The 26761-nt window shown below is 37.1% G+C and overlaps 5 protein-coding genes across 6 annotated transcripts; 3 read left to right on the forward strand and 2 right to left on the reverse strand.

Annotated features, from left to right (window-relative positions):
* Window positions 1-1449: 1449 nt before the first annotated feature.
* On the reverse strand, window positions 1450-3630 carry LOC118278793 (uncharacterized). Its single transcript, XM_035598148.2, has 3 exons — window positions 3384-3630; window positions 2537-2723; window positions 1450-1807 (listed from the first exon to the last, which is right to left on the reverse strand). Exons 1-3 carry the CDS (start codon window positions 3463-3465, stop codon window positions 1594-1596), a joined length of 483 nt encoding a protein of 160 aa, XP_035454041.2. The 5' UTR covers window positions 3466-3630; the 3' UTR covers window positions 1450-1593.
* Window positions 3631-5620: 1990 nt separating this feature from the next.
* LOC118278711 (uncharacterized) lies at window positions 5621-7475 on the forward strand. Its single transcript, XM_035598036.2, has 3 exons — window positions 5621-5764; window positions 6045-6228; window positions 7166-7475. The coding sequence occupies exons 1-3, from the start codon at window positions 5695-5697 to the stop codon at window positions 7398-7400; spliced, it is 489 nt and encodes a 162-aa protein (XP_035453929.2). The 5' UTR covers window positions 5621-5694; the 3' UTR covers window positions 7401-7475.
* Window positions 7476-8413: 938 nt separating this feature from the next.
* LOC118278729 (zinc finger protein 846-like) lies at window positions 8414-17564 on the forward strand. 2 transcript variants are annotated; one of them, XM_035598057.2, is made up of 4 exons: window positions 8414-8757; window positions 10179-10314; window positions 11359-11463; window positions 13276-17564. In XM_035598057.2, the coding sequence occupies exons 1-4, from the start codon at window positions 8602-8604 to the stop codon at window positions 14436-14438; spliced, it is 1560 nt and encodes a 519-aa protein (XP_035453950.2). In that variant the 5' UTR covers window positions 8414-8601; the 3' UTR covers window positions 14439-17564. The 2 variants fall into 2 exon arrangements, with proteins under 2 accessions (XP_035453950.2, XP_035453949.2); XM_035598056.2 differs by having other exon boundaries at window positions 8415-8757; window positions 11356-11463.
* Window positions 17565-18411: 847 nt separating this feature from the next.
* Window positions 18412-23585, reverse strand: LOC118278402 (zinc finger protein 468-like). Its single transcript, XM_035597588.2, has 5 exons — window positions 23306-23585; window positions 22427-22577; window positions 21700-21789; window positions 19904-20008; window positions 18412-19415 (listed from the first exon to the last, which is right to left on the reverse strand). Exons 1-5 carry the CDS (start codon window positions 23465-23467, stop codon window positions 18427-18429), a joined length of 1497 nt encoding a protein of 498 aa, XP_035453481.2. The 5' UTR covers window positions 23468-23585; the 3' UTR covers window positions 18412-18426.
* Window positions 23586-24418: 833 nt separating this feature from the next.
* Window positions 24419-26611, forward strand: LOC118278736 (uncharacterized). Its single transcript, XM_035598068.2, has 3 exons — window positions 24419-24541; window positions 25215-25398; window positions 26351-26611. The coding sequence occupies exons 1-3, from the start codon at window positions 24472-24474 to the stop codon at window positions 26583-26585; spliced, it is 489 nt and encodes a 162-aa protein (XP_035453961.2). The 5' UTR covers window positions 24419-24471; the 3' UTR covers window positions 26586-26611.
* The last annotated feature ends 150 nt before the right edge of the window (window positions 26612-26761 follow it).

Here is a 26761-nt window from a genome sequence, read left to right on the forward strand (position 1 = left end):
GACTCGAAACTAGTAGAGCTTTTCTCCATTAATTTACGTGAATTAACCGTGAGTTTTGGTTAATTAATTATTTTATTAAGTATTATGAGGTATGTAAGATTAGTAGCAATTGGCGTTCTATCTTCTCTGCTTACCCCATACCCCTATGGAAGACAGGCGTCGAGTTATGTACCTACCTATAATTGCATAAATTAATAATTATGCAAGTTAGAATAATAATTTACTATTTATTTTATCATGGTCCCACTGCAGGGCAAAGCCCTCTTTCATCTCCTCTCTGTTTAAAGCGTTTAATAATAACTTATACTTACATCGATATTAAAAACATTCACCAACATTTCGCAATAATTTTCAGTTCTATTTTCGAAATAGTAGTCGTTAGCCATGTCTTTGTAGCACTCCTCTGATAAACAACATTTGCAGAAATGTTTTTCTTTCATAATTTCAAGATTTTAACGTAAATTACGAAAAATATTAAAGATTCTCACTCTTTATTTATTTATTTTGATTTTATGAAGCGTTCTACCATCGGCTGCGATATTTTATCAAAACAATAGCATGACAAAGAGACACACTTATTCTATTACACATTAGTAAGAATGAGACAAAAAATCTTGTCACTGATAAACATGTCAATTAGACGTGTCAGTGGCTGTCAATCTCTTATCACGTTTAGTTTTTGCTTGTTAGCAAAGGTCCAGTAACATGAAGAAGGACCATGTATCACAGGAATAATCAAAAACATAACCCTTCCTTGGCAGTCGGGTAAAAACAAAAATGTGAATAAAAAAATATTTAAACAGTAATTGTGAGCTAAGTCATCCTATATTAACGAAAGTTGTAATTTGACGAATTTCGTTATTGTTATTCTGTAATATAAAAATAAGTCGGGTTTTCCTTCCTGACGCTATAACTCCAGAACGCACGAACCGATTTCCACGGTTTGCATTAGAAAATTCTGGATAAAATTATAGTAACGAAAATTCTGGATATTTCAAGAGAAATGCAGCAAATCATTGGTGACGATACGAAGTTTGCCGGGTTTACTAGTTTTTTTTTTTTTTATATATATAAAATAGAAAGCATTTTTTAATCCACCGTTACAAAATACTGTTTTCTTATAAAATTCGGTAAGTGTGGGTCATAGAGCCATGCTTCGGCACGAATGGGCCAGCTCGACCGGAGTGATACCACGACCTCACGAGAAACCGACATGTATCAACTTGCGTTGTGTTTTTTATTTCAGTGAGGATACCGGAGCCCCAATTACCCCCCGCTTCCCAAACTTCCCAACCCGATTCCCCAACATTCCTTAAATTGCTAACTCCCATATGGTAACGCACTTGTAACGCCTCTGATGTTTTGGGTGTCGATAGGCGGCGGCGATTGCTTACCATCAAGGGATCCGTCTGCTCGTTTACCGGTTTATAACATAAAAAAACTGTCAAGTGTAGGTATGCACGTTTTATTTGTAAGCATTCCAATCAATTTGATTATACATCTATGGATCTAGCGTAGATTCAAAACTCATGAAATATAAAAAACTAGTTTCTGTATTCCGTGACAAAACTGCGTTTAGTAACGGCATAACTTTTATTTTTTGGCAGTAGGTTTCTTTGCAACTTTTTTCCCATGTTTAGCTTTACTCGCAGTTGTCGGAATATTATCAGGTATATAATGCGGAATCGGAATTTGGCCAAACTTGTCCACTCCTGGACCCTCGCCCATTTGAAATCGATATGATGGTCGATTGGTTATTGTTTCATTCGGCCTGTATTGCAAACTATTGTTTACGAAGTGAAAATCTCTGTAATCAAAAGAATATAAAATATAAGGGGATGTTATAAAATAAGAATATGAATGTTTAAAAAATCTATTGAATAAGAGTCATCAAATAGCTAAGAGTATGAAAGGCTATAACCTTATATTCTATTAACGTCAATATAAAATAGTCTACGGCGAGTGACCAGCGCGTGGTCTTCTCGAGTTTTAGTTGCTTACTGCTCGCTAGGCGTCGTAACAATGTCGGATGGCGCACTTGCACCGCACGGAGGACGCACCCTACGCATAGGTCTGGGTGTCTACTCCGGTTCTCGAATCCGAAGTTTCGTTTAATCTTCGGCCGTAGGTTTTACTGATTTACTAATAGAATTACTTGAAATAACGTTTTATTTTTAATTTTTTATCAAATCCTACTTATCTTCATTTCATTCGTTTCTTTTATGTTCACCAAAGTTCGTAATAAATAGAATTGTAGATCTGCGAAGTTTCGGACGAAACTTCGTTTTTCGTTGAATTAGAGTAGGCCCCCTGGTTCTGGTCTAGCGGCAAGCTACCCTTGCTCGCCGTCCGCAGATCTGAATATACGGTGGCCGAAGATCTGACTGGGGCGTGACGAGGTTTGTTCCCTCACGCCCCCTACCTCCTCCTTAGCTAAGCATGGCTACTTCGCAAAAGGAGGAGACGGCGTTCTCGTCCCTCTCGCACCGCACCATGTCCTGAACTAACGCCGGATGCGAGAGGTTCATTTACATACCTTAGATTGGGAAATATAAAAGGTTCATGCTTTCTCTTTTCAATATTTCTGACGAAACTTTTCCACCGACATCGCAGCAATTCGTTCGTTTGTAACGAATTATTTTTCATTCGTTCGTAGTCACTCAACTTCTTCTCGTAGATCGGATACACTGCGTTGTCTTCTGCCGCTAATTGTCTAGCCAAATCTATAATTAACACATTTACTGTAACCGCGGCCAATGCTAACCGATACTAGTGGAGGATTTGCTTTCAACAATTTTCAGTTTCCTTTTTTTTAAACGAAGGCCCACTTTCTTATTTTCTCCTGTTTCGTGGTTGCGTTTACACTTTACAAACATACAATTTGACATACACATGACACCCAGACCCTAAACAACAATTTGTGGAACACAAAGAGTTGTTCCGTGCGGGAATCTGAACCCGCTACACGTTGCGTGGCAGCCAGTTGCCCAGCCATCGTGCCAATCGTGCTGTCGTGCAGTTGGTAGTTAAAGATTTAAAATGGAGGAAGTAACACAGGACTGCCTCGTTGGCCGCATCGGTCGTACCTAAGTGGTCGCGTCTGCCCACGCTGCTCACGATGAAGAGGCCCTCTGTGACTCGAGACTAGTAGAGCTTTTCTCTATGTATATGAGTAAACTGTGATTTTAGTTAATTCAGTATGTCTCACGATAGTTATTATATAAATCTGGGTATGTCTGTACCTATTCCTAATATAATAGACCACTACGGCCTATTCTGATTCTCACCAATTTTAGTTGCTGTCTACTTTGTCTGGGATTAAAATATATGACGTTATTAGTTTTTTTCTTAAGGTAATTTTAATTATTTATGTAATAACATACCATCGCTAATTTCCACTTTCACATACTTGCGTGCGATATGATTACAGTCGGGATATTGAGGCGAGAAATGTTTTCCTTCCATCGTTAGCAATAAAGTAATTATGAATTAAATTACTTATCAAAATAAATACAACGAAAGAATAATTTGCTACAAAGTCAATACGATTATTAAATTAAAGAATTAAAAAAATACGCAAAGAGCGTAAAACCACTTCGGAGAAAGAAAATTGACAGTTACATTTTTTTAATAGTTTCTTCGACGACGTTCGACGGCATCGATCATACAACCTAGTCGACAGCAAAGACGTTGAACAATTTCATGGACTGCCTCGTTGGTCGAGTGGTCGCAAGTACGACTGCCGGACAAGTGGTCTTGGGTTCGAATTCTAGGTGGCGCAAAGTATTGCTGGGCATTTTTCGGATTTTCGAAACATTTCTAACTAGAAGTAGCACGGAGTCTGGAATTGTGTCCAGTATATTAGAGCGAGATCCCAGAGCTGTCAGACATATCTTATTTTTACAAGCATTTAACCTTTGGCTTACAGTAGTCTTGTATATACTTTTTAATGCCTGAATGTTTGTAAAGCTTGCCGAGTGACACCTGCGCAGGTACCAGGTGAGAAAGGTAACTAAAAATTAGACTCACTTAACTTAAATTTTTATGTCTGATTTTTATATATGTTTTGTAGAATATTACTCTGAAATCATATTAAAAAAGTCAGACATTTTCCATGGACCAAAACTTTTATCAGACGCTTTAAAGCTCTAAAAAATAGTGCGCCTTACAAAATTGTAATAGCAATATATGTGAGGTTGGAGAGAAATATCTTTTCGGCAAAGCAGTAGCACATTTGTAACATTCACGATGGTAATCACGTTCGTGCAAATTATCTGGTAAAACTATGATGATTTGTACTACTGTTTTGCATTACAGGGGCACCATATATTGCTATTACAATTTTGTAAGGCGCACTATTTTTTAGAGCTTTAAGCCGTCTGATAAAAGTTTTGGTCCATGGAAAGTGTCTGATTTTTTTAATATGAATTCAAAGTAATATTCTACAAAACATATATAAAAATCAGACATAAAAATTTACGTTAAGTGAGTCTAATTTTTAGTTACCTTTCTCACCTGGTACCTGCGCTGGTGTCACTCGGCAAGCTTTACAAACATTAAGGCATTAAAAAGTATATACAAGACTACCGTAAGCCGAAGGTTAAATGCTTGTAAAAATAAGATATGTCTGACAGCTCTGGGATCTCGGACCATATGCAATAGGCTCTCCCCTATTACATGGGACTTATAATGGTGAAAAGTAGGTGTACATTGAGCCCCGGTAAACTCGCTAGGTAATCCGCTGTTCAAAACTGTACAGGTATAACCGAGTTATATTGTTCTGAAAACTGTACAGTTTTCTCCAATACACGTTAGGGTTTGCATACACAGTTGTACATGTAAGAGCAAGCCGGTCATGCAAAACTTAACGTAGATGGCCATCATTACAGGCTATTTATGACACTCGCATGGCTCTTTTATACACGGTGTAACAAAAGGGGGTATACATATAAATTATCAAGTGCACGGTTTCTAGACAACATAACAAACGATACGGGAAGGGTTTTTCATGGAACGTAGTTATGAATTTTTCCAGTACATAAAATTCCAGAAACCGACCATAAAACTTAGGTAGATCTGTATCTACCTAAGTATTAGGCGATCAGATTTACAGAATAAACGTTTCGTAATATTAGCGAGTGACCCCTGTAGTGTTGTGACACGTTTGTATGATTAGAAATCAAGAACCATGCGACACCAAGTATTTGGTACCAATTTTTTTAACGTATTTTGAGCTGAAACTTTGTGTAGAGATTCTATTCAACCTGTATTCTTCAGTGCTTCTTGATGTATATGGGTATTTTGTTACACGCTGTATTTATCGCGCCTAGTGCTTCTTTAAAGTCACGTGAGAGAACCATACTTTAGCACTGGCGGGTCGACTCGTTTGGAGTGATATAACGGTCTCACAGAAAACCGACGTGAAACAACACTTGCGTTGTTTCACCGTGTAAACGAGGATGATGAGGATGAGCTTACCGCAGCGCAAGCCCACTTCTATAGGCTGGCAACCATAAAGTATACCGGCAAAGCATTTGTAACTCCTTTGTAAATTGATATGCATATTTTTTTACTTTATCTTTGCCTACACTTATTATTATCTTTGGTGCAAACAGACACACCAAACAGCTGTCGGTGTTTCATGATTTTATTATTATTATATAATTTTTTAATTGAATTTATTTTGGTGCTACAATGGCGAGAATGATATACAAACCATGCAGTGATAAACCTAAACCCCACTTAATTATTAAGCCAACTGCAGGTAGGTTTCAACATAGTCGTTCTATAACTATAATAATATAACTTATAACTTTACTTAACCTACAAGAAATTCATAATTTTATTCCATTATAAATAAAGTGGAAATAGTTTCGTGCCATAATGTGCACGTCTGCCTACCCCTTCGGGGATTAAAGGCGTGACGTTATAAAAAAGATATTAATTTTAAAACTGCACAGTTACCTCAACTCGTGTCCTCCTAGTTTTGGGTTGTCAAGCTATTTAAACAATTGTTTAAATATAATTATTTGGTCAATAAACAGAGGACCTAAAGGATATGGAAACAAATTTCCGTGTGCTGCCGCTCTTCGAGAAGAGTAGTTATGAGAAGGCAAGAATTAAAACCTTATCCATGGATTTAAATGAAAAATTGAAATGTTGTTGGACTAAGTACAAGCAAAATTTGGAGATGCGGGATCATGAGCCCTTCCGTTTTCCGGATGTAAGGTACCTATATTATACAACTAGCTACTTCCGCGCGGTTTCACCCGCTCTGCTTGGCTTCTATTGGTTATAGCGTGATGTTTTATAGCCTAAAGCCTTGCTCGATAAATGCACTATACAACACAAAAAGAATTATTCAAATCGGACCAGTAGTTCTGGAGATTAGCGCGTTCAAACAAACAAACAAACAAACAAACAATCAAACAAACAAACTCTTCAGCTTTATAATATAAGTATAGATTAGTATAGATAGTTGAATCTTTTCACTGTTTGATCGTATTTGATATTATCGATAATATATGTATAATATTTTCATGTGGAAACTGTTTTGGACTATGTATTATTTAATTTGCAGGTCAGTTTCGCACATAATTCTGTTTGTTTCCCGAAAAACATTAAATAAAATAGTAGTGACGAAACTTTCGCCAACGCGGTCGTTTAGTTTTGTTTTTGTAGGTGTAGTTAAGTTTCCGGAGCTGCGGGCTATCTAGCGGGTTTACCGGGGCTCCGGTTCGAAATCAGGAGTGGGAACGGGGTGGTCTTTAGTTTTTATGAGCATCTATTATCCAATAGACGTTCTGTGTGCTTTGCCATGTATACCTCGTAAGACTCATAAAATAAAAGACGTAATACTGATACTACGGAACGCCATCACCTAAGATACTTAGTCGTTACATACTTCTTTAGCTACTATAACAATTTGCATACTGTGATATTTTTTTTTTTTTTTTTTTTGAGGGGGAAAATCATCCAATGACTTTTCTCGTCTTGGGCGAGGCGAGAGGGAGTGTCAGACTCTTACTGACTAAAAACCACCCCGTTCCTACTCCTGCTTTTCGAACCGGAGCCCCGGTAAACCCGCTAGGTAGTCCGCAGCTCCGGATACTGTGATATTTGGCTTTCCTTTAATTAAATATTTTACTTCGTATACTCTTTTCAGAGATTTTCACTACAGAAAATACCTAGTTGAATACTTTCCAAGCGAAAGAAAGTTTAAGTTCGACAATAGAATGAAGATGAAGGCGGGACCGGGCGTAGACTATAGAGGACAAATGCCCATTCCTCATGAGCTACTAATGGTACGAGGAGATACCAAGAGTAAGCAGGATCGCATTAAACAGAGACGAGAGAAAAATGAGAAAAGGAAAGTTGTTGAAAAAAAGAAAGTAAAGTAGTTTTAAACGATATGAAACGTTTTATGTTTGAATGTGACGGTTTTTGCGTTTAGTTGTGCCTATTTTTAAATTGTTAACGGTCTGTTGTTCTAAAAGACTCATTTTAAGATAAACTATGTTTAGCTTATGGGTACTGTTCATATCAGACATAAAATGCGTTGAGCGTATCATCGATCGCACTATCGTATCATCGGTTGAGTGTGAACGGTCAACTATTTTTCTATACATTTAACTGTTGTGGCGTTACTCGACCGATAATACGCGACGTATATTCCGTCAGATATGAACCGACTCTATTCTATACCATCAATTATAGATAAGATATTATATTTTTTACCATAACTGTGTGTGACTTTCAGACACAGAAATGCTGCAGTTCCTATAAGATTCTTTGGCATTGAATAATAATAATGCAAAGATGTTTGTCATCGTGTGGTTTTGTCTCCAATGCATATAATCATGATACCTATTTTAATTGATTGTAATTATTTGCTAAATTTTAATTATTTGCTACCTTTTAATTGCTAATTCGCTTTATTTGCTTAAGACCTTTTATTTTTTAAGTGTATATTTTTTAATAGTTATAATTGTTAGTTAATTTTATTTAGATTTGTTATTTCTATTCTAGTTGGTGAAATACTTTTAAATAAAATAATTATGGATTGATATTGATTATTTTGTTATATTTTAGGTCAGTTTTTCTTGAATGCGTTCTGATGATTAGCAATGAAGAGAAAAATGATGATATTCTTATAAAATTCTTTATCCTTTATAAAGCAAAAAGTATTATAGTAAGAGTTAGTAACATAAGAGTAAGGAGCAAGTTGTACTTATAATGCAACTAAACGTAAATATAAGCTGTCAATGTCAAACTATTGTATTTTATTCTGATTACTGATTAGAAATAGCAAAACAAACATATTTTTAGATCTAAAAGTAGAAAAACACTATATTGTTTAAGTGTAAAATACACTAGTAGATTTATTAAGATAAAAAGAAAAGTTTCACTTAAAAAACTTAGTGAAATAATTACGATAATTACAAAATGTACCTGGAACGCAACTCCGTCTCAATACTCTCAATGTCAAATTGCTGTCAATTCTAATAAGATCGAGACCATCACAAAATCATAGATGTTTAATTAAAAATACAATGAGAAACGAAATAATTTATACGTAAAAGCAAACTAAAATCATCAAAGATGGATACAGAAATAATGGTGGAGACGTTGCCTCTGCTGGGAATGTGCAATTTGTGTTTAAACGAAGGTGCTGTTAAGAGTATGCTGATCGGTCATAAGCACAATGGAAAATCTGAAGTCTACTCCGAAATGCTGATCAAATGCTTCTCCATAGACGTAAGTATATTATTAAATAGTTTTTTTTTTGAAGCAACAACGAAACGTAATTTCCGGTCTAGAAAAAAATAATATTTAAAAAAAAATCTTATAAGAAAAGTATTTTGTCGAGATTCTTCGCGCTTATTTGATTGATATTGGAATTTTAATTTGAAAAAAGGCATTTAATTCTCCTAATGTACCACTATTTAATTGTATTATGTACATAAAAGATTAAATAAATAAAAATATATATTTTTATGCCTTCAATTCCTTGTGCAGTTTGAAGATTAACTTTTTATATCTATTCATTCATAGCCAGTTATGTTAATTCTAATCTCTATTTTAAATCTGTCTATTGTCTTTACTTCCTGATATTAAAACTATTTATTTATTTTATTGGCCTTGTAAATTAATTGTTTTATTGTTGACAATAAACTGATATAGATATTTATTCCAGTTCGAATATTATATCAAACTTGATATAATTATATTGTAAAGATCTGATATTTTGATGTTTATAATAAATATCTGATATTTTCGAACTCTGATTTATTCATCCAATATCCTCAAAGTTTAATAGTTCAAGGAAAATTTTCTGTTAGTAACTAATTTCCAAAATTGTACTGTACGAATTTGCTATACAGTCAGAGTATGAGCTGACTTGGGTGATCAATAATAAAAGCTAAACTAATATTATCTTTATTTTAAAATAATGACTAATTATTTTTTTATTTTCCGCCCTGTATACACATATTTTTATTTCCTTATGGAAACAAATACAATAAAAAATACATTGATTTGAAACATCAGATGATAATATGATTTCTTGGCACATTTTGTACATAGGTATTATGTACTTGTTCCCACTCTTAAATGATGATATCTAAGGAGATATTGTTATCTTACATGACAAAATAAAAAGAAAATATGTGTCCAATATTTTTTCGTTACCTAACTGATGGTCTAAATAGATTTTCAATTTAAGTGTGGGAAAGTCATGCTTCGGCACGAATAGGCCGGTTCGACTGGAGTGATACCATGACCTCACAGAAATGCGACGTGAAACAACACTTGCGTTGTATGAGTGAGGATACCGGAGGCCCAATTACCCCCTTCCCAATCCCCGATTCCTCAACAACTCTTAAATTCCTAAACCTCAAAAGGCCGGCAACGCACTTGTAACGCCTCTGGTGTTTCAAGCGACTATGGGCGGCGGCGATTGCTTACCCCAACAAGTCCCGTCAAAAAAAACCCATCATCATCCCTATTGTGAAAAAGTTGCAAACTAAATTTACTTAATTTCACCACCACAAGGGACTTATAACATAAATTGTGAAATGTGGGTGTACATTGCCATTATGTGCACCTCTGCCTACCCCTTCGAGGATTAAAGGCGTGACGTTGTAAATTTACTTACACTATTTTCTTGTATATTCCAGGTATCGATCCTGCAACTGGGCGATACGAAGCGTCTAATCTGTGAGTTCTGCATCACGAGACTGCGGGACTGCCTGCTGTTCAGAGACCTCGTGGAAGTCTCACTCAGTACATTGGAAAATACGTACAAATTACAAAGTAAGTGGTAGGGGAATAAGGTTGTGTTTACATATGATACGACTGCCTCGTCGGCCGAGTGGTCGCATGTGCGACTGCTGAGCAAGTGGTCTCAGGTTCGATTCCCGGGTCGGGCAAAATATTACTGGGTTTTTTTCGGTTTTTCGAAAATGTCTCAGTAGTAGCACGGAGTCTGGAATTGTGCCCGGTATATGGCAATAGGCTCACCACCACATGGGACTTATAACACAAATGGTGAAAAGTGGGTGTACATTGTATAGCGGCATTACGTGCCGTAATGTGCACCTCTGCCTATCCTTTCGGGGTTAAAAGGCGTGACGTTATAGTTAAGTTACAGTGTAAGTTGGTAAACCTGCAGATGGATCACCTGATGGTAAGCATCGCCACCGTCATCCACACCCGAAACACCTGAGGTATTATAACTAAATGCGTTGCCGTTTGGCTTCCACCAATCATATTCATTGGTACACATAGCTTAGCACTGGTGGAAACGGACTCAGCTAAGCTATGTTTTTTATATGGAAAAATATGTGCTATGGATGGTTTCCCTACTATCGATACATCGCATACTCGAGCTGCGCATCTTCCTCACACAGCTTAGTGTCAGTGGAAATGGTAATATAGTTTCACAGCTTAACTATTACATCTTCATAGCATAGCTTTTTTTAGTCATCCAATAACTTCTCCCGCCTTGGGCGAGGCGAGAGGGAGTGTCAGACTCTTACTGACTAAAACCCACCCCGTTCCTACTCCTGCTTTTCGAGCCGGAGCCCCGGTAAACCCGCTAGGTAGTCCGCAGCTCCGAATCTTCATAGCAAAGCTTCGTAGCAGATCTCTGTTACCATAAAAGTAGGACAATCTGACTAATGGTCAAATATTCAAACGTCACTCAATTTTAAGACGCTCTCAGATATAGTTCTGTCCCTACAAATTCTTTGTAAATGACAGAGATAGCACGATATTTAAGTACAACTTAAATTTGAGTAGCGTTTCAGTATTCGGGCGTAAGTGTATTTTCTTATTACTTTTACTTTGTTCCAGAAGAAGAGAACCATTCGACTGACGATGGAGTCAAAACGGAGCTGAGTATAAACGCGAACTTTGATGATGACTTCCACAATGTTGATGATGATGATGAAGAGGATCCAGGTACGTCATTTAAATCACAGTCAAAGTCAAAATTATTTGAACGCAAATATAATGATATTAATAACGTCTGTCTGACCGTCAGTCCCCTAGTTGCTCTATTTGCTCGTTCCAAAGTGTAGATTCCTACGGAGAAGAACGAGCAAGAAACTCCTTAGGATACTCTTTTTCAATCAGATTCACAATACAATACTTGGTTACATTGTTTCGTTGGTTCAATTATGTGAGAACAACACTAAAACATAACTAAAATTAAAAAAAGAACTAAAAGAATGAGGGCGGCTTGCGCATCGTCGCTAAATACAGTTTAAGAGTGACGTAAACGCATTTAGTCTGCTAATTATATTTAGCGTCTTGCACAACAAAAATTTAGGCACTAATCACGTTTAACGAACTGTCAAAGTTAAATACCCAAAGATGGCTATTTAGCTTCGCTAAATACGTTTAGTACCAATCACACGTCATCATATTTATGTAGGTTATAGACATTTTACTATTATTTTATAAAAGATTGTAAAGAGGTCGGTAGGAAGTTTGTAAGATGGATTTGTGGGAATTGTATTCTGACGACGATGAGAAGATTATAGAATATATTAATAGACCGAGGGAATTGTTTGAGAGAGCAGACTTATTTGGAATGTATTCGGACTACAAATTCTTCAGGTTTCGTCTAACGAAAGAAACCACTATATTTTTGTTACAGCAAATAGCCCCATAACATTTAAAAACCAGCAACAAGTAAGGATGTACTTTTATTAATGGATATGGACTGCCTCGTTGGCAGAGTGGTTGCAAGTGCAACTCCCGGGTCGAGCAAAGTATTACTGGGCTTTTTCGGTTTTTCGAAAGTTTCTCAGTAGTAGCACGGAGTCTGGACATGTGCCCGGTATAAGGCAATAGGCTCACCACACATTATATGGGACTTACAACATAAATTGTGAAAATTGGGTGTAAACATAATGTGTGGCTTAAAGGCGTGACGATATGTATGTATTAATGGATATTCAATAAATAGTAATAAATAAAAACTAGCAACAAGTAAGGAAATGTACTTTTATTAATGGATATTCAATAAATAATAGCTATTTTGACCTAGTCATTTTGCTTTTCACTCTGTTTTATTTGGTCAGTCTTTTTGCACTCAATAATATGGGTGTATGGTTCCATCGCTGCAAGCAGTATTATCAGTTCTTCTTTTGTAAAATTAGGTCCCCGGGCCCTAGAAGAAACACTTTTTTTGCCATGGTAATTATGACTCAACTAAAATAATTATTAATCAATAAAAAATACCACGAGAACAATTCACAAATCACAATAGCACAATGTGTGACAGCTCGGTTGACTTGATGTGTCAGTTGAAAGTTCGTCGGTCCATATTACGCATTTTTGTTTTAAGAAATGCAACAATTTTGCTCTAAATCAAATCTACAACGCATGAAAGTGTAAAAAGGAACGTAAGAAACTGCATTACCGACTCTCTAACTATGATTAGTTAAATTACCATCTATACGGACATGAGCAAGAGATTTTTAATTGTATTTAGGTTAAACATATTTAGCAAGATAAACACTTTTAACTAAATTCTGTTTAGACCAAATGTTGCGCAAGCCGCCCTGAAAATTTTAAAATTCATAAAACACATTTATGGATCAGAGAGTAAAGTTCCTTAAGAAAAGGAGGATCCTCCGACCAGGCGAGGTGATCATACCTGGTGGTCAACTAAAGACACTTTTTCGGTAGTTTTGCTTGTAATTTCTTAACCAATGACCCAGTCTTCGAATGAATAACTCATAATAATTATTTATTTCATTACAGAAATAAAATCGGAAATAAAAAGCGAGCCCGAAGAATGCACAAGGAAAACCCGCAGCAGATCTGTAAAGAAAATAACAAAATGCACCGGCAAGAAACACCACGATTTTACAGAAACCGAGTCTATGCTAAAAACCGGTCTCTTTCCATTCAAAATACGGAAAAACCGCACCTTTTCCTGTTCTATATGTCCGGAGAAATCGACCAATTTAGATGATATAAAAGTCCATGTTACTGATCATAATAAAACGAATCTACATATGGCATTTAAAAAGATGATTTTTTCAAGTTCACAGCGATTTTACAAAAGCGGTACGAAGTTGAGATGTAAAATATGCACTACAGATGTCGCCACGTATGAAGAATTGCGGCAACATGTTGACAACTGTACGAGATTAAAATTCTCAAATCGACGATGGAATAACCTGCCGTTTAAGTTAGAAAAAGACCAATTGGACTGTCCGGTTTGCAAGAAAACGTTTCTGAATTACGTGAGTTTGAACACACATATGAATGTGCACTATCCTAATTATATTTGTGAGAATTGTGGCAAAGCGTTCGCTTCCAAAGCGAGATTACGTGGGCATATGAGGACTCACGAAGTAGGCAACTTTCCCTGTAAGTATTGCAACGCTACCTTTGATAGAGTTACTAAAAGAGAGAATCATGTATCAAAAGAACACAAGTCCGGTATCAGGTACGCTTGCAAACGGTGTAATATATCTCTAACTTCATTCTACGCTAGGCAGAAACATTTGGCTGAAGTTCATAATGAGGAACTGAAAAGGTATAAGTGTAAAGCTTGTCCTCAGAGCTATATAACCCCAGGACATTTATCCAGTCATGTCCGAAGAGACCATTTGAATGAACGGAATCATAAGTGTGATAAATGTGATTTAGCCTTTTATACGAAGAATGCTTTAAAAATGCATATGATTAAACATGATGGTGAACGGATTCACACTTGTCCTGTGTGTCAGAAGTCTTATCAAAGGAAAAAGACACTTAGGGAACATCTACGGATTCATAATAATGATAAAAGGTTTGTTTGTCCAGTCTGCGGTAGGGCTTTCACTCAAAAATGTACTCTAAAAGGTCATCTTAAGGTCCATGAGAGAAAACCAGACCTGGATGACCGTGTTCTTCCACCCTTGCATTCTATTTAAATGAATTTAGTTATTATTTGTGATTTTCGTTGAAATTTCTACTTTGTTTCTACGTAGTTAGAGTATATTTTGCAGTGTAGATATGTTGTTTGTTTAGATTTGGACTTTAAATGTCATGTGATAAAGGTTATATTAGGTTAAGGGATTATCGAGAGTTTTATGTGTTAAAGTCTTCCGTTAATGGTTTATGTTAGTTAAAACCATCCATTACGCGACGTCCTGTGTGAGCGATCTAGATGCGAAGGCGGTGTGGTGCAGTGCGAAAACAACGAAATGTCAAAATCGTTTGCGTTGTGTGAGTGAGGTTACTGCAGGCTCAAAATTACCCCCATTCCCAATCTTCTCAATCCCCAACAACCCTTAAATTCCGAACTCCCAAAAGGCCGGCAACGCACTTGTAACGCCTCTGGTGTTTCAAGTGTCCATGGGCGGCGGCGATTGCTTACCATCAGGTGATACGTCTGCTCGTTTACCGGATTATTCCATTGACGTGGCCTACGCGGTGCCGTCACGTTTTTGTTTATTTATAATGTCGGAAACAGAAACAAAACGAAACGATTCACATGTACGTAGGACATAGCCGCCGTCACACCGCATCGCGTTGAATTCGCGTGTCACCGCACCGTGTCGCGTTCGCTTCTAGGTGGCTTACGCAGGACATCGCGTTAGTCTATTCTTCCGACCAAAGGGGGATTTAAACCTATAGAGCGCCCTAGGCAAGTACCTCATAGGCGCTCCTAAGTTATTTTGTCCCCGCCGTCACTCTATGGCATAGGCGTAGCCAGGTTTTAGTTTCGGGAGGGGTTCAAGAAAGTCGACCCATTAAATGTGAGACTGGGTTTGAACCCCCAAAACCCCCCTGGCTACGCCTATGCTCTATGGACAGTGACGCGGAGCGGGGCGGAGAGGGCTTAGCGGTGCACGAATAAACCAATCACTATGCTCCAAATCTCCACTCCCCTTCAATGGAAAAGATTTCGAGCATAGTGATATTTTTTTTTTTAAATGTTGCCCCACATTAGGATTTTCTCCTGTGTCGTGGGTGCGTTTACAAACATACAAGTTCACATACACAAGACACCCAGACCCGAAACAACCATTTGTGGATCACACAAAGAGTTGCTTCGTGCAGGAATCGAACCCGCTACCCGTTGCGCGGCAGCCAGTTGCCCAGCCACCGCACTAACCGTGCAGTCAGATTGGTCAATTCGTGCACCGCTAAGCTAAGTCAGTGAAACCGCAACCTAACCGGGCGTCCTAGGCACTTGCTAAGTTTACCCCTGTTTACAATACCCGCAGGAAGAGTTAGGTTAAACACTAATATATTCCACTTCCACAAATAAAAAGCAATATTTTTTCATGTTCGTTGTTATACAAAAGAATAAAATAATTCATGAATTAGTTTTCCGAAATATTGCACGTATGACGTGCTGTGATTTTTTTATTAGTAAAATAGAATATTTGTAGTTAAATATATAGTTATTATTATTTAATATAAGATACCTATAAATATTTAGGTAAATTTTAGTTAATTTATAAGTAAGTTATTCATTATATAGGGTGACTGGTAATTAGTGAACGATATTTAAACACGTGATTGTACTCATTATTACAAACAACTTTTCCAAAGAAACCTTTTTTGTATACTCATTAGTTTTATTTTTATCACAATAACAAAACAATAAAAATTCGCGCGCGCGTGGTTTCGCATGATCAGCTGTTAGCAGCGAGGCGCCCGCGTCCGCGTTATAGGAAGACTAGTATTTTGAAAAAATTGTTTGTAATCATGAGTACAATCGCGTGTTTAAATATCGTTTACTAATTACCAGTCACCACATATACATAATTTTATTATACATATAATTAAATATGTATTTAATGGCCTCTAGGTACATAAGAGGGTTTGCCATAAGGTAAGCGTCCACAGGCCCGCATCGTACGCATTCCGTATGACGTCATCAGTACGCATCGCATGTAGGCATTGCCGATGATGCGGTCCGTACGATGCGGATCAGTGGACGCAGTTGTATGAGTTTCTATACAAGACAAACTAGAATCCGTTGCGTGCGATGCGGGCCTGTGGACGCGTACCTTAAATCTCAGCTGTCAGTTTACGACAGAAATCTTTATATTCCTATATTCCATGTTTTATATTTTAGTTAATTGTTTAAAAAATTGTTAAGGTTGTAAAATATTGTGCAATATATAAAATCGTCCTACAGTTGTAGTCTAGTATGTAATAAGATATTTTAAATAGTAAATAAATTATATGTTACGAGTGATTTGTGTAATCGAAAAAAATTGAAGTTATATTTTGTAGCTAACTTTCGAAAGTGTTTCGAATACATGTGTTCGTAATTAGTTTTTTTTAAGTCTTTGACTGCAATAGAAAACTGTTGAAGGCAAATCCTCCGCTAACGTCGGTCACCGGTGACCGCCGCGGCGTTCAATGGATGACCGAGTGGTCGCAAGTGCGACTGCCAAACAATGGGTCTCTGGTTCCCGGGTCGGGCAAAGTATTACTGGGCTTTATTCGGTTTTTCGAAAATTTCTCAGTAGTAGCACAGAGTCTGGAATTGTGCCCAGTATATTATGGCAATAGGCTCACCCCCTATTACATGGGACTTATAACACAAATGGTGAAAAGTGGGTGTACATTGTATAGTGGCATTACGTGTCGTAATGTGCATCTCTGCCTACCCCTTTGGGGATAAAAGGCGTGACGTTGCGTATTGGAATGGACATGGAAGTTGGTTGTTTGTTTAGTATAGATGGAATTTACATATATTTAATTACTAGCTACTTCCGCGCGGTTTCACCCGCTCTGCTTGGCTCCTATTGGTCATAGCGTGATGTTTTATAGCCTATAGCCTTCCTCGATAAATGCACTATTCAACACAAAGAGAATTATTCAAATCGGACCAGTAGTTCTGGAGATTAGCGCTCTCAAACAAACTAACTCTTCAGCTTTATAATATTAGTATCAAATATTTCGTTAAAAGGAAACAATTTGTTTTTGATTACATAATCACTCTGTTATAAGTTGAATCTTATATTAATGTTTTAAGTTAAGTTATATACTGATATTATTATATTATAATAGAATAAAATAACAGTTTTATTTAATTTTGTTGTTTTTTCTAGTATGCAAACGCGACTTCTTTCTGGACTAGGGTCTTAGGTTCAGATTCTCGTGGTCATTAATTACGCCAGTGGCATAGAGTGCCTTGGCGGGGCTTCGTATAAAAATTAATTCAATCGCTTTCCCGCCCTGTCTTTCAAGCCTCAAAGAGAGGACTTACCGATGCTATAACAGCGAGCCCATGTTTGGGGGCCCTTACGATGACGTTAATTTTCATAAAGTTGCTGCCAATTTTTGAACGCATGCTTTACGCGAAAAAAAAGGAATAAATTAATGGAATTTTGTAGGTAATTTCTGAAATGAAATAATAAATTCCGAAAATTTTATTTTTTTGCTTATGCACATTAGGGGGCCCCTAATTGAAACGGCGCTAGCTACGCGCTCTGAATTATACAGAACTGCTCAGCGCAGAAGCGAATAAACTTAGAGAGCATCCTAGACAAGCAAATCAATGGCGCTCCTAATTTTTTGACGCCGTAGTCACTCTGTCTAGTTGCACGCGCGTCTCGTGGCGCCCCTCTATAACCTAGCGCTCAGCACTTGTCTAGTTTACCTTAAGGATGATACGACTCTAAGTAGTAAAACGGGGTGAATAGATGGTGGTTGGTGATTTGAATATTTTCCCAACATTTATTCAGCCCTCATTTGTATCTATTCATCCTTCGAATTCCATTCACCCCGTTTTACCGTACGCCTATTCCATCGGGAAATTAACATTATTTATGCTTATTTATAGCTTATTATTTATTTTTACGCTGCAATATTGCTAATCTTACATTATCTTATTGCCAGAAGAGAAAATGTAGGTAGGTAATTAATAAAACAATAAAAGATTTTTTATAAACTTTATTTCATATTACGACAATCATACGCCCTCTTCATGTGACGCCGCAAAGAGTCTTTACTAGCAAAACAATTATTGCACTCCGTACAAGAGAAGTTTTTCTCGCCAGTGTGTTTCACTTTATGTCGAATTACATCGCATTGCCTAAAGAACATGCCATGACATACATCGCACTCATATTTTCTCTCCCTTAAATGCACTATCTTCGTATGATTCGTGCATAAACTCTTGGTAATAAAGCATTTCGAACAAAACTTACATCGAAACTCCGGTGTTTTATAACCATGTTCCCTTATTAGGTGTTCCACACGTAAATTCTCCTGAAAAAACCTTTCAGAACAATACGGACAGGGAAACCTTAATTTCCGTTCATACTTCGCATTGTGAACTTGAATTTCGTGTTGTCGCTTTTCCGGCCGCTTTTTAAACGTCACATCACAGAATCTACACTTAATAGCTTTATGACATCGAGATTTGTGAATAGTTAAGGATAAAGCCGTTGAAAATCCCGCCCCGCATACGTGACAAACCTGATTTTGATAATGTTTATTCATATGAATGTTTAAAAGTCGGAAAACGTGAAACTTCTCCGCGCATATCTGACAAGACAATTCCGCGCCAATTTTAAACGGAATCAAAAGATGGTCGTTCAACTCAAACGTCAAATCGTGTACAACTGTCAAATGAGTTTGTAAACTTTTTAAATTCTGCAACGTTTCGTTGCACAGTTTGCATTTTAGAATCGATATATCGACTTTGACGAAACGATTTTGTTTATCGATTATTTTTTTCTCGATTTCTTTGAGAGTGTGTGTTGTTGTGCTGTGTTCTCTTAATAGATTCATGTCTGAAAATGGTTCTTTGCAGCAAAAGCATCTGTAGCGACTTTTGTCCCATTGAAATATTAAAATAGTGGAATTCGCGAGGAGTTTTAACGAATTATCTCGTAGAATGGGTCCGTTGCCGCGCCGTTCTGCTATTTTCGTCCAATCTGAAATTAAAATTAGGAATAACATTTAAATTCGAACATGACGTAACCGAACTAGGGATGTTGGTCAGTTCCGGCGTAACGGCCACTGATACCCCGGGCGAAAATATTGTAGCGCCCACTTGAGGGAAGCAATATCAAGTGTGCTTTTTGCTGATCCCAAGTAAAATTATTTATTTATTAAGTAGTAAAATTACCCAGAGCTAACGACGCGGACGTAGAAAGTTTTGTTCTCAATAAAAAATATGCATATGCACAGAGCGTAGAGCACAGTTCCGAGGGTTTGCACCGGGAGAGGCAAGAGACTCCAACTTCTGACACTAGCGCCCCCAGAATTTGTCGCCCTGGGCCATTGCCCCATCACGCCCCCCCCCCCCCCCCCTTTAACGCCGGCACTGGTCTTGGATTCGATTTCTGAGTCAGACAAAATATTATTGCGTTTTCCATTTAGCGCAACTTCATAACATGGCTAGCGAAAACTTGTTACTCACCTTTATCTATTTGCTTTTTAGTATTTCTCAATCTTGTTATATTTATTTCAGTTTCCAATATAGTTTTCTTGGGTGCTATCTCGTTTTTTACTTCATCTAATAATTCTGCAATAAAAAATTGAAATTATTTGAAACATAATTTAAAAAAAAACCTTTTACTTGGAACTTGAACTAAGAAAACTAGCTTCATTAACTAAAAAATCATAGTTTACTCACGTAAGTACATTAATGGAGAAAAGCTCTACTAGTTTCGAGTCACAGAGGGACTCTTCATCATGAGCAGCGTGCGCAGACGCGGCGACTTCGCGCAGCTTACTGCTTTTCTCCATTAAGGTTCGTGAGCAAACCGTGATTTTTTTAGTTAATTTCCTATGTCTCACGATAATTATTATAAAACTAGCTTTTGCCCGCGACTTCGTTCGCGTGGAATAGTGACTTCCGGCAAATTTTTGGTTTTAACCACATAGTTCCCGATCTCGCGGGATCTCTTCAAAAATGAGATGTGGAAGATATTCCAGGGAACTCTTCAAAAATCAATATAATGAGCTCTGCGTTTGAATTTAATAGATGTATACTCACTTAGGGAATTGAAAAAATAGTTTAAAAACGGACTTAAACTAAAGAAATATTATAATCTTTCCGAACTTAAGATGAAAACTAACTTAAAACTAAAGAAAGCTACGAATTACGAATTTATAACAATTAAAAAAGAAATTATATTACAACCTATCCTCTATGCTATAATAACCAAACTTAAACTAAATAATTTAAAAGAAACGACGAAATCTAATCTAATTAATTTATAAATTAGACTTACAATTTTATTAAACAAACTAACTACAGTAACTACTAATAATCGATATCAAACTAAACCTACGTTAAATAGTTTAACCAGAAAACCAGGAAAACCCAACTAATAAAATTATTAATTGACAAATACAACGAAACCAATTTAGAATATACGAAACAGCAGGACCACTATTGTTCAATTTCGTACTTATAGTACGGAATTGAACATGCGCTGTATGTCCGGAATAAATTTATTTTTTATTTTTTGATTTTTGAAATAAAAACCTATGTCCTTTCTAAGGTTCTAAACTATATCTGTACCAAATTTCAACCAAATCCGTCAAATAGTTGCGGAGATTAATGGTATAAGCATAGAATAGTGTTCGACGTGATTCTTTAATTTGACATAACTTTTTTATTTACTAACCGATTGACATGAAACAAACACTAAATGTAAATTGAACCATACCACAATATATTCGTGAAAACCGCATCCAACTCGGATTAGCCGTTTCTGAGATTAGCGCGCATAGACAAACAGACAAACAGACAAACAGATAAACAGACAAACAGACAAAAAAAAAGTTAATTACATTTTTGGGTTCGACATCGACATAACAATAACCCCGGCTATTTTTTTTATTTTTATTTTCAATGTACAGACAGCACTTTTCTACGATTTTATTATATGTATAGAATAAATTAGCTACATATTTTGGACGCAATGTTTTTGTCTGTTATAATATTAGTAAGATTTAGAATTGTAGTTTAACACTTGGTTTTAAACTGCGGCTTCTTCAGACTAAATACTTAAATCATCCGATGACTTCTCCCGCATTAGGCGAGGCGAGAGAGCTTCAGACTCTTACTGACTAAAAACCACCCTGTTCCTACTCCTGCTTTTCGAACCGGAGTCCCGGTAACCCGCTAGGTAGTCCGCAGCTCCGGATATTCACTTCAGCCTATCCTATAAATAAATATAAAGGCGTAATATTGCGTCACCTTACCGTCATTTTCCTCTTCATAACTGTCGTCATTAAACTCCACATCAGGCGGCTCATATTTAATGCTATCTGATTTCACATCATCTATTGATTCTGTAAAAATGTAAAACATACATTTTTAATAAGGGTTTTGGAAGTAACTAGCCACCTCCGTGTGGTTTCACCCGCTCTGCTCCGCTCTCATAGGTCGTAGTGTGATGTTTTATAGCCTATAACCTTCCTCGATAAATGCACTATCCATCACAAAAATAATTATTCAAATCGGACTAGTAGTTCTGGAGATTAGCGAGTTGAAGCTAACAAACCTACAGCCCTACAGCTACCTCAGTTAATATATAGTAGCCTAGATATAGATGAGTGCCAAGTGAAAAATCTATTTCTTTTTATATTGTCACCACTTTTATCCCCAAAGGGATAGGCAGAGCTGCACATTACGGCATATAATGCCGCTACACAATATGGGTGTATATTGTACATTAATAGAGAAAAGCTCTACTAGTTTTGAGTTCCAGAGGGACTCTTCCATTATGAGCAAAGAAAGGCTTTACTTCATAGTTTCGAGTCTACTATTACTTTTGCATAATGAGCAGCGTGTGTAGACGCGGCGACGTTGCACTCTCTATTGAGTTAGAGTAGAAAAGAGTCTCTTTTCTCCATTAATGTATGTGAGTAAACCGTGATTTTTAGTTAATTTAGTATGTCTCATGATTATGATGTATAGTGATAATACCTATTTCCGGTTCCCATTTCATACTTCTAGTCATGTGTTGATAATGTTCCTCATTCTGTAGTACCATCTGTTTGAATGTTGTTGCATCTCGTAAGCGTATGATACATGGGTCACATATATAGTGGTTGGTGGTCTGTGGTTCATTGAATACCTGAAAGATAAGATATAAATTTTTCTTCCAACATTTCTTTTAGCTATTTAGGTGGCATTTGATTATTTAACCTATTTGATTTCTATTTCCATATATTTATTTAATATTTATTCCATATATTTATTTATTTAAAATCCTCTAAAATTATATTTTTAAATATTACTTATAAAATACAAAAAATAATAACATTAAAAAATATTAAAATAGGAGCTGACTAGAATTAAAAATAGGAGTTTATTTATTATTATTACAAGATGGGTTTATACCAATTACATTAACACATAATTATGATCTGTAGTTGAGTGGTCGCAAGTGTGACTTAGGTTAAGGGATCTCAGGTTCAATTCCCAGGTTGGGTAGTCCTACTGGGTTTTTTTCAGTTATTCAATAATTTCTCAGTAGTAATATGGAGGCTGGAATTGTGTCCGGTATATAGCATTAGGATCACCCCCTATTACATGGGATTTATAACACAAATGGTGAAAAGTAACAAGTAAGCACATTGTACAGTGGCATTAAATGCAATGTACACCAATACTGCAACAGAAATGTGCTATAAAAGACGCAAAAAATACAGTATGTCGGGAAAAGGATTTTTTTAAAGATCTCTAGGTAATTAAAATTTTGTAGAGCCGGAAATATTGCGAACCTAATTATATCGGTTAATGCGTACGCAATAAATATTGTTTTTTAAAAAAGATTATCAATGAAACTATTTCGAATCTTACTTCAATATCAAATGTAGACTTTAACATATCTCCATATACTTCTTTATGTCCAGAATTATAATATTCCGTTGAAATATTTTTAAAACAACCAGAATCCAAACAACATCGGCAAATAACACTTGATTGTATGTCATCTACTACGTTTTTCATCTCTATATCCATTTCGGAAGGAGTATGTGACTATTTAACACGACTTGTTGCTAAAAGACAGTAACTTTTAATTTATAAATTCAATTTTTTATTATTGTTTTCATTAATCGATCACTCAACATCAACAACTTTTTTTATTTACGTCGATTTTGACAGTTTTTTGACATAAGCGTTCCATCCTCTGAGCCAGAATTGTATAACATTTTTAGCATAATATTTTAGAGACGCATCTTTTCTGACTTTGAGGCCCAGAATCCAAGGTCCAGAATTATAATGAAATAATAATTTTAAAAGAATATAATGATAATTAAAATACAAAAAAATCATATTTGCAATAAATTAGTTTGTGCAACCCATAAGGTGCATAGACGACGGTGATTAAGATCACAGGGAACTACCGTCTCCTCCTCCTGCGAAGCAGTCATGTTAGCTAAGGAGGAGATGGAGCGTATGAGGTAACGATACTCTTCATACCTCAGCTGCCGCAGGAGACACTCTGGGCGTCGAGGATCACGTGATGATCTGCGGACGGCAAGCAAGGGTAGAATTAGACTACCCGACTAGAACCAGACCCGTACGGTGCGTCGCGTTGCGCGCGCGCCTCAAAGAGCCATATCATCACAGATGGGACCCAGTGGGCTGATGCCTGATCCGGGGCTTCGGCTCAAAGCGAGAGAAGAAACGGGGTGGTTTTTTGTTAGTAAGAGTGCGACACTCGGAGAAGTCATTGGATTATTTTCCAGATAAAAAAGGTGCTGGATGCAGGTCACTTCCGAAGGCATAGCACCTATAAATCGTTAGGGCATGACTATGTTCAGCAGTTATGGATCTCTTTACAATCTTCTTTACCGAGACTTAGAAAGGTTGAAAAGCAAAAAAAAATACTCTTTGGTAAACTTGACACTGAAATAATAATTGAAAAGAAAAATCAAACATATTTTTATTATCATTGCTGTCGTACAAAATAATTTCAATATTTGCATTGCTATTAATAAATTAATTAAACAAACAACAAAATGAGAGGAATTTCTTATGCAGATTGTACTATGAAAAGAAATCTAGCTCCGCCGATGACAGTGGATCCAGGTAAAAAGTTAACCATCACGCCTTAAAAATGTATTAGCATGTTTTGTTCGAAATTCAACACTTGTGTGTGGGAGAGCCATGCTTCGGCACGAATGGGCCGGCTCGACCGGAGTGATACCACGGCTATACAGAAAACCGACGTGAAACAATGCTTGCGTTGTGTTTCGTTGTGTGAGTGAGGTTACCGGAGGCCCAATTACCCCTTTCCCAATCCCCAATTCCCCAGCAACCCTTAAATTCTTAACCCCCAAAAGGGCAACGCACTTGTAACGCCTCTGGTGTTTCAAGTGTCCATGGGCGGCAGCGATTGCTTACCATCAGGTGATACGTCTGCTCGTTTACGCGCGTGCTCCATAAAAAATAATTTGTCTGTGATCCTGTCCTTTATTGCAATGTAGGCTACTCCAGGGGAACTTCCGATCTGGAGCTGCGGATAACGTAACAGGTTACCGGGGCCCCGGCTCAAAGCAGGAGTAGGAACGGGGTGGTGTTTAGTCAGTAAGAGTCTGACACTCCCTCTCGCCTCACCCAAGGTGGGAGAAGTTATTGGATGATTTTCCTCAAAAAAAGCGGTACCTACTAAGTAATGCTTGCTAACTACGCCTGCTTTCTGCACCAACTGTAATATGATGATTTTTATCGTTAAACCGAAGTAATCTTATTTTTTTTTCAGAATTCGCAGAATCAGTCGGCAAGAATTTCCGCGTCCTGCCGATGTTCGAAAAAGAACTGTACGCCTATAAGTATAAGAAACATTATTCTTTGAATTCCAACGAGTTTCTTCAATGTAGGTGGCGCTCCTATGTCCAACATTTTGACAAACGGCAATTTGAGCCGTTTTCTTTCATTAGTGTGAGGTAATTAACTACTTTAATATTTGTACAATAATCCCCCATCGCTAACGGTGCTTTTTCACCAGAGATGTGCTATGCTACGTTGCTGTGGATGCGTTTGGCTTCCACCAATCATATTCATTGGTACACATTGCTTATCACTGGTAGAAACGGGCTCAGCTAAGCTTTGTTTTTTATATGAAAAGGTGTGTGCTATGGATGGTTTCCCTATTATTGATACATCGCATACTCGACCTGCGCATCTTTCTCGCACCGCTATTCGCACATCTTTAAAGCTGATTTTACTCGCACAGCTACATAGATTAGTATCAGGAGAAATGGTCACATAATTACACATATTCGTGGCATAGGTAGTAGCTATGCTATAGCACATCTCTGGTGAAAAAGCACCCTAATGGCTTATGTTTATTTCCTAAAAAAGGATGGCAACGCACTTGTAACTCTGATGATGTATCTATAAGTAAAGACTACACGGTTGGTGCGGTCGCTGGGCAACTGGCTGCCACGCAACGAGTAGCGGGTTCGATTCCCGCACGGAGCTACTCTTTGTGTGATCCACAAATTGTTGTTTCGGGTTTGGGTGGCATGTGTATGTGAACTTGTATGTTTGTAAACGCACCCACGATACAGGAGAAAATCCTAGTGTGGGGCAAAGTTTTTTTAAAAATTGTGGTGATCAGTACAGTTACTGCCGCAATCCGAGACATTTAAAGATTACTTCTACTATCTTTAGTAACGATTTTGTATCGAAAACAATTGCTAAATACTAGTTTAAAATAACCATTAAATGACTCTGAGTAGGTACTAGTTTTATTCTATAATACTAGTTTCATCCTATCCAATCATGTTTTGACAGTGCTAAATTATTGCCATATCAAAAGTTTAGAAATTAGCTTGTAGAGCTTTCGTTGGCCAGACTCTAGCACTGTTTTTTTTTAAATATTACCTATTCCAGAGACTACCACTTCTACAATCAAGAGGTTCGGCTCATTCCGTCAGAAACTGTACATAGACACACAGATTTCCGTTTCAAACTGAGAGAGGGCCCCGGTGTCGATTGGCGGGGACAAATGCCGATTCCTCAAGAGTTACTCATGAAACGAGGTTACAAAAAAACCGAAATGAAACCTGAAAAACATGCAGAAGTGAAAATAGAAGAGAAAATACAGGAAAAGGTTAAAATAGATTAATTTTGAGTCATTTTCAATTAATCTGTTTGGTAGATGGGTGTGGGAGGGCCATGCTTCGGCTTGAATGGGCCGGCTCGACCGGAGTGATACCGCGGCCTCACAGAAAACCGACGTGAAACAACGCTTGCGTTGTGTGAGTGAGGTTACAGGAGACCCAATTACCCCTCTTCCCAATC

Source organism: Spodoptera frugiperda, chromosome 24 (assembly GCF_023101765.2).
Source record: "Spodoptera frugiperda isolate SF20-4 chromosome 24, AGI-APGP_CSIRO_Sfru_2.0, whole genome shotgun sequence".
NCBI classification, from domain to species: Eukaryota; Metazoa; Arthropoda; class Insecta; order Lepidoptera; family Noctuidae; genus Spodoptera; species Spodoptera frugiperda.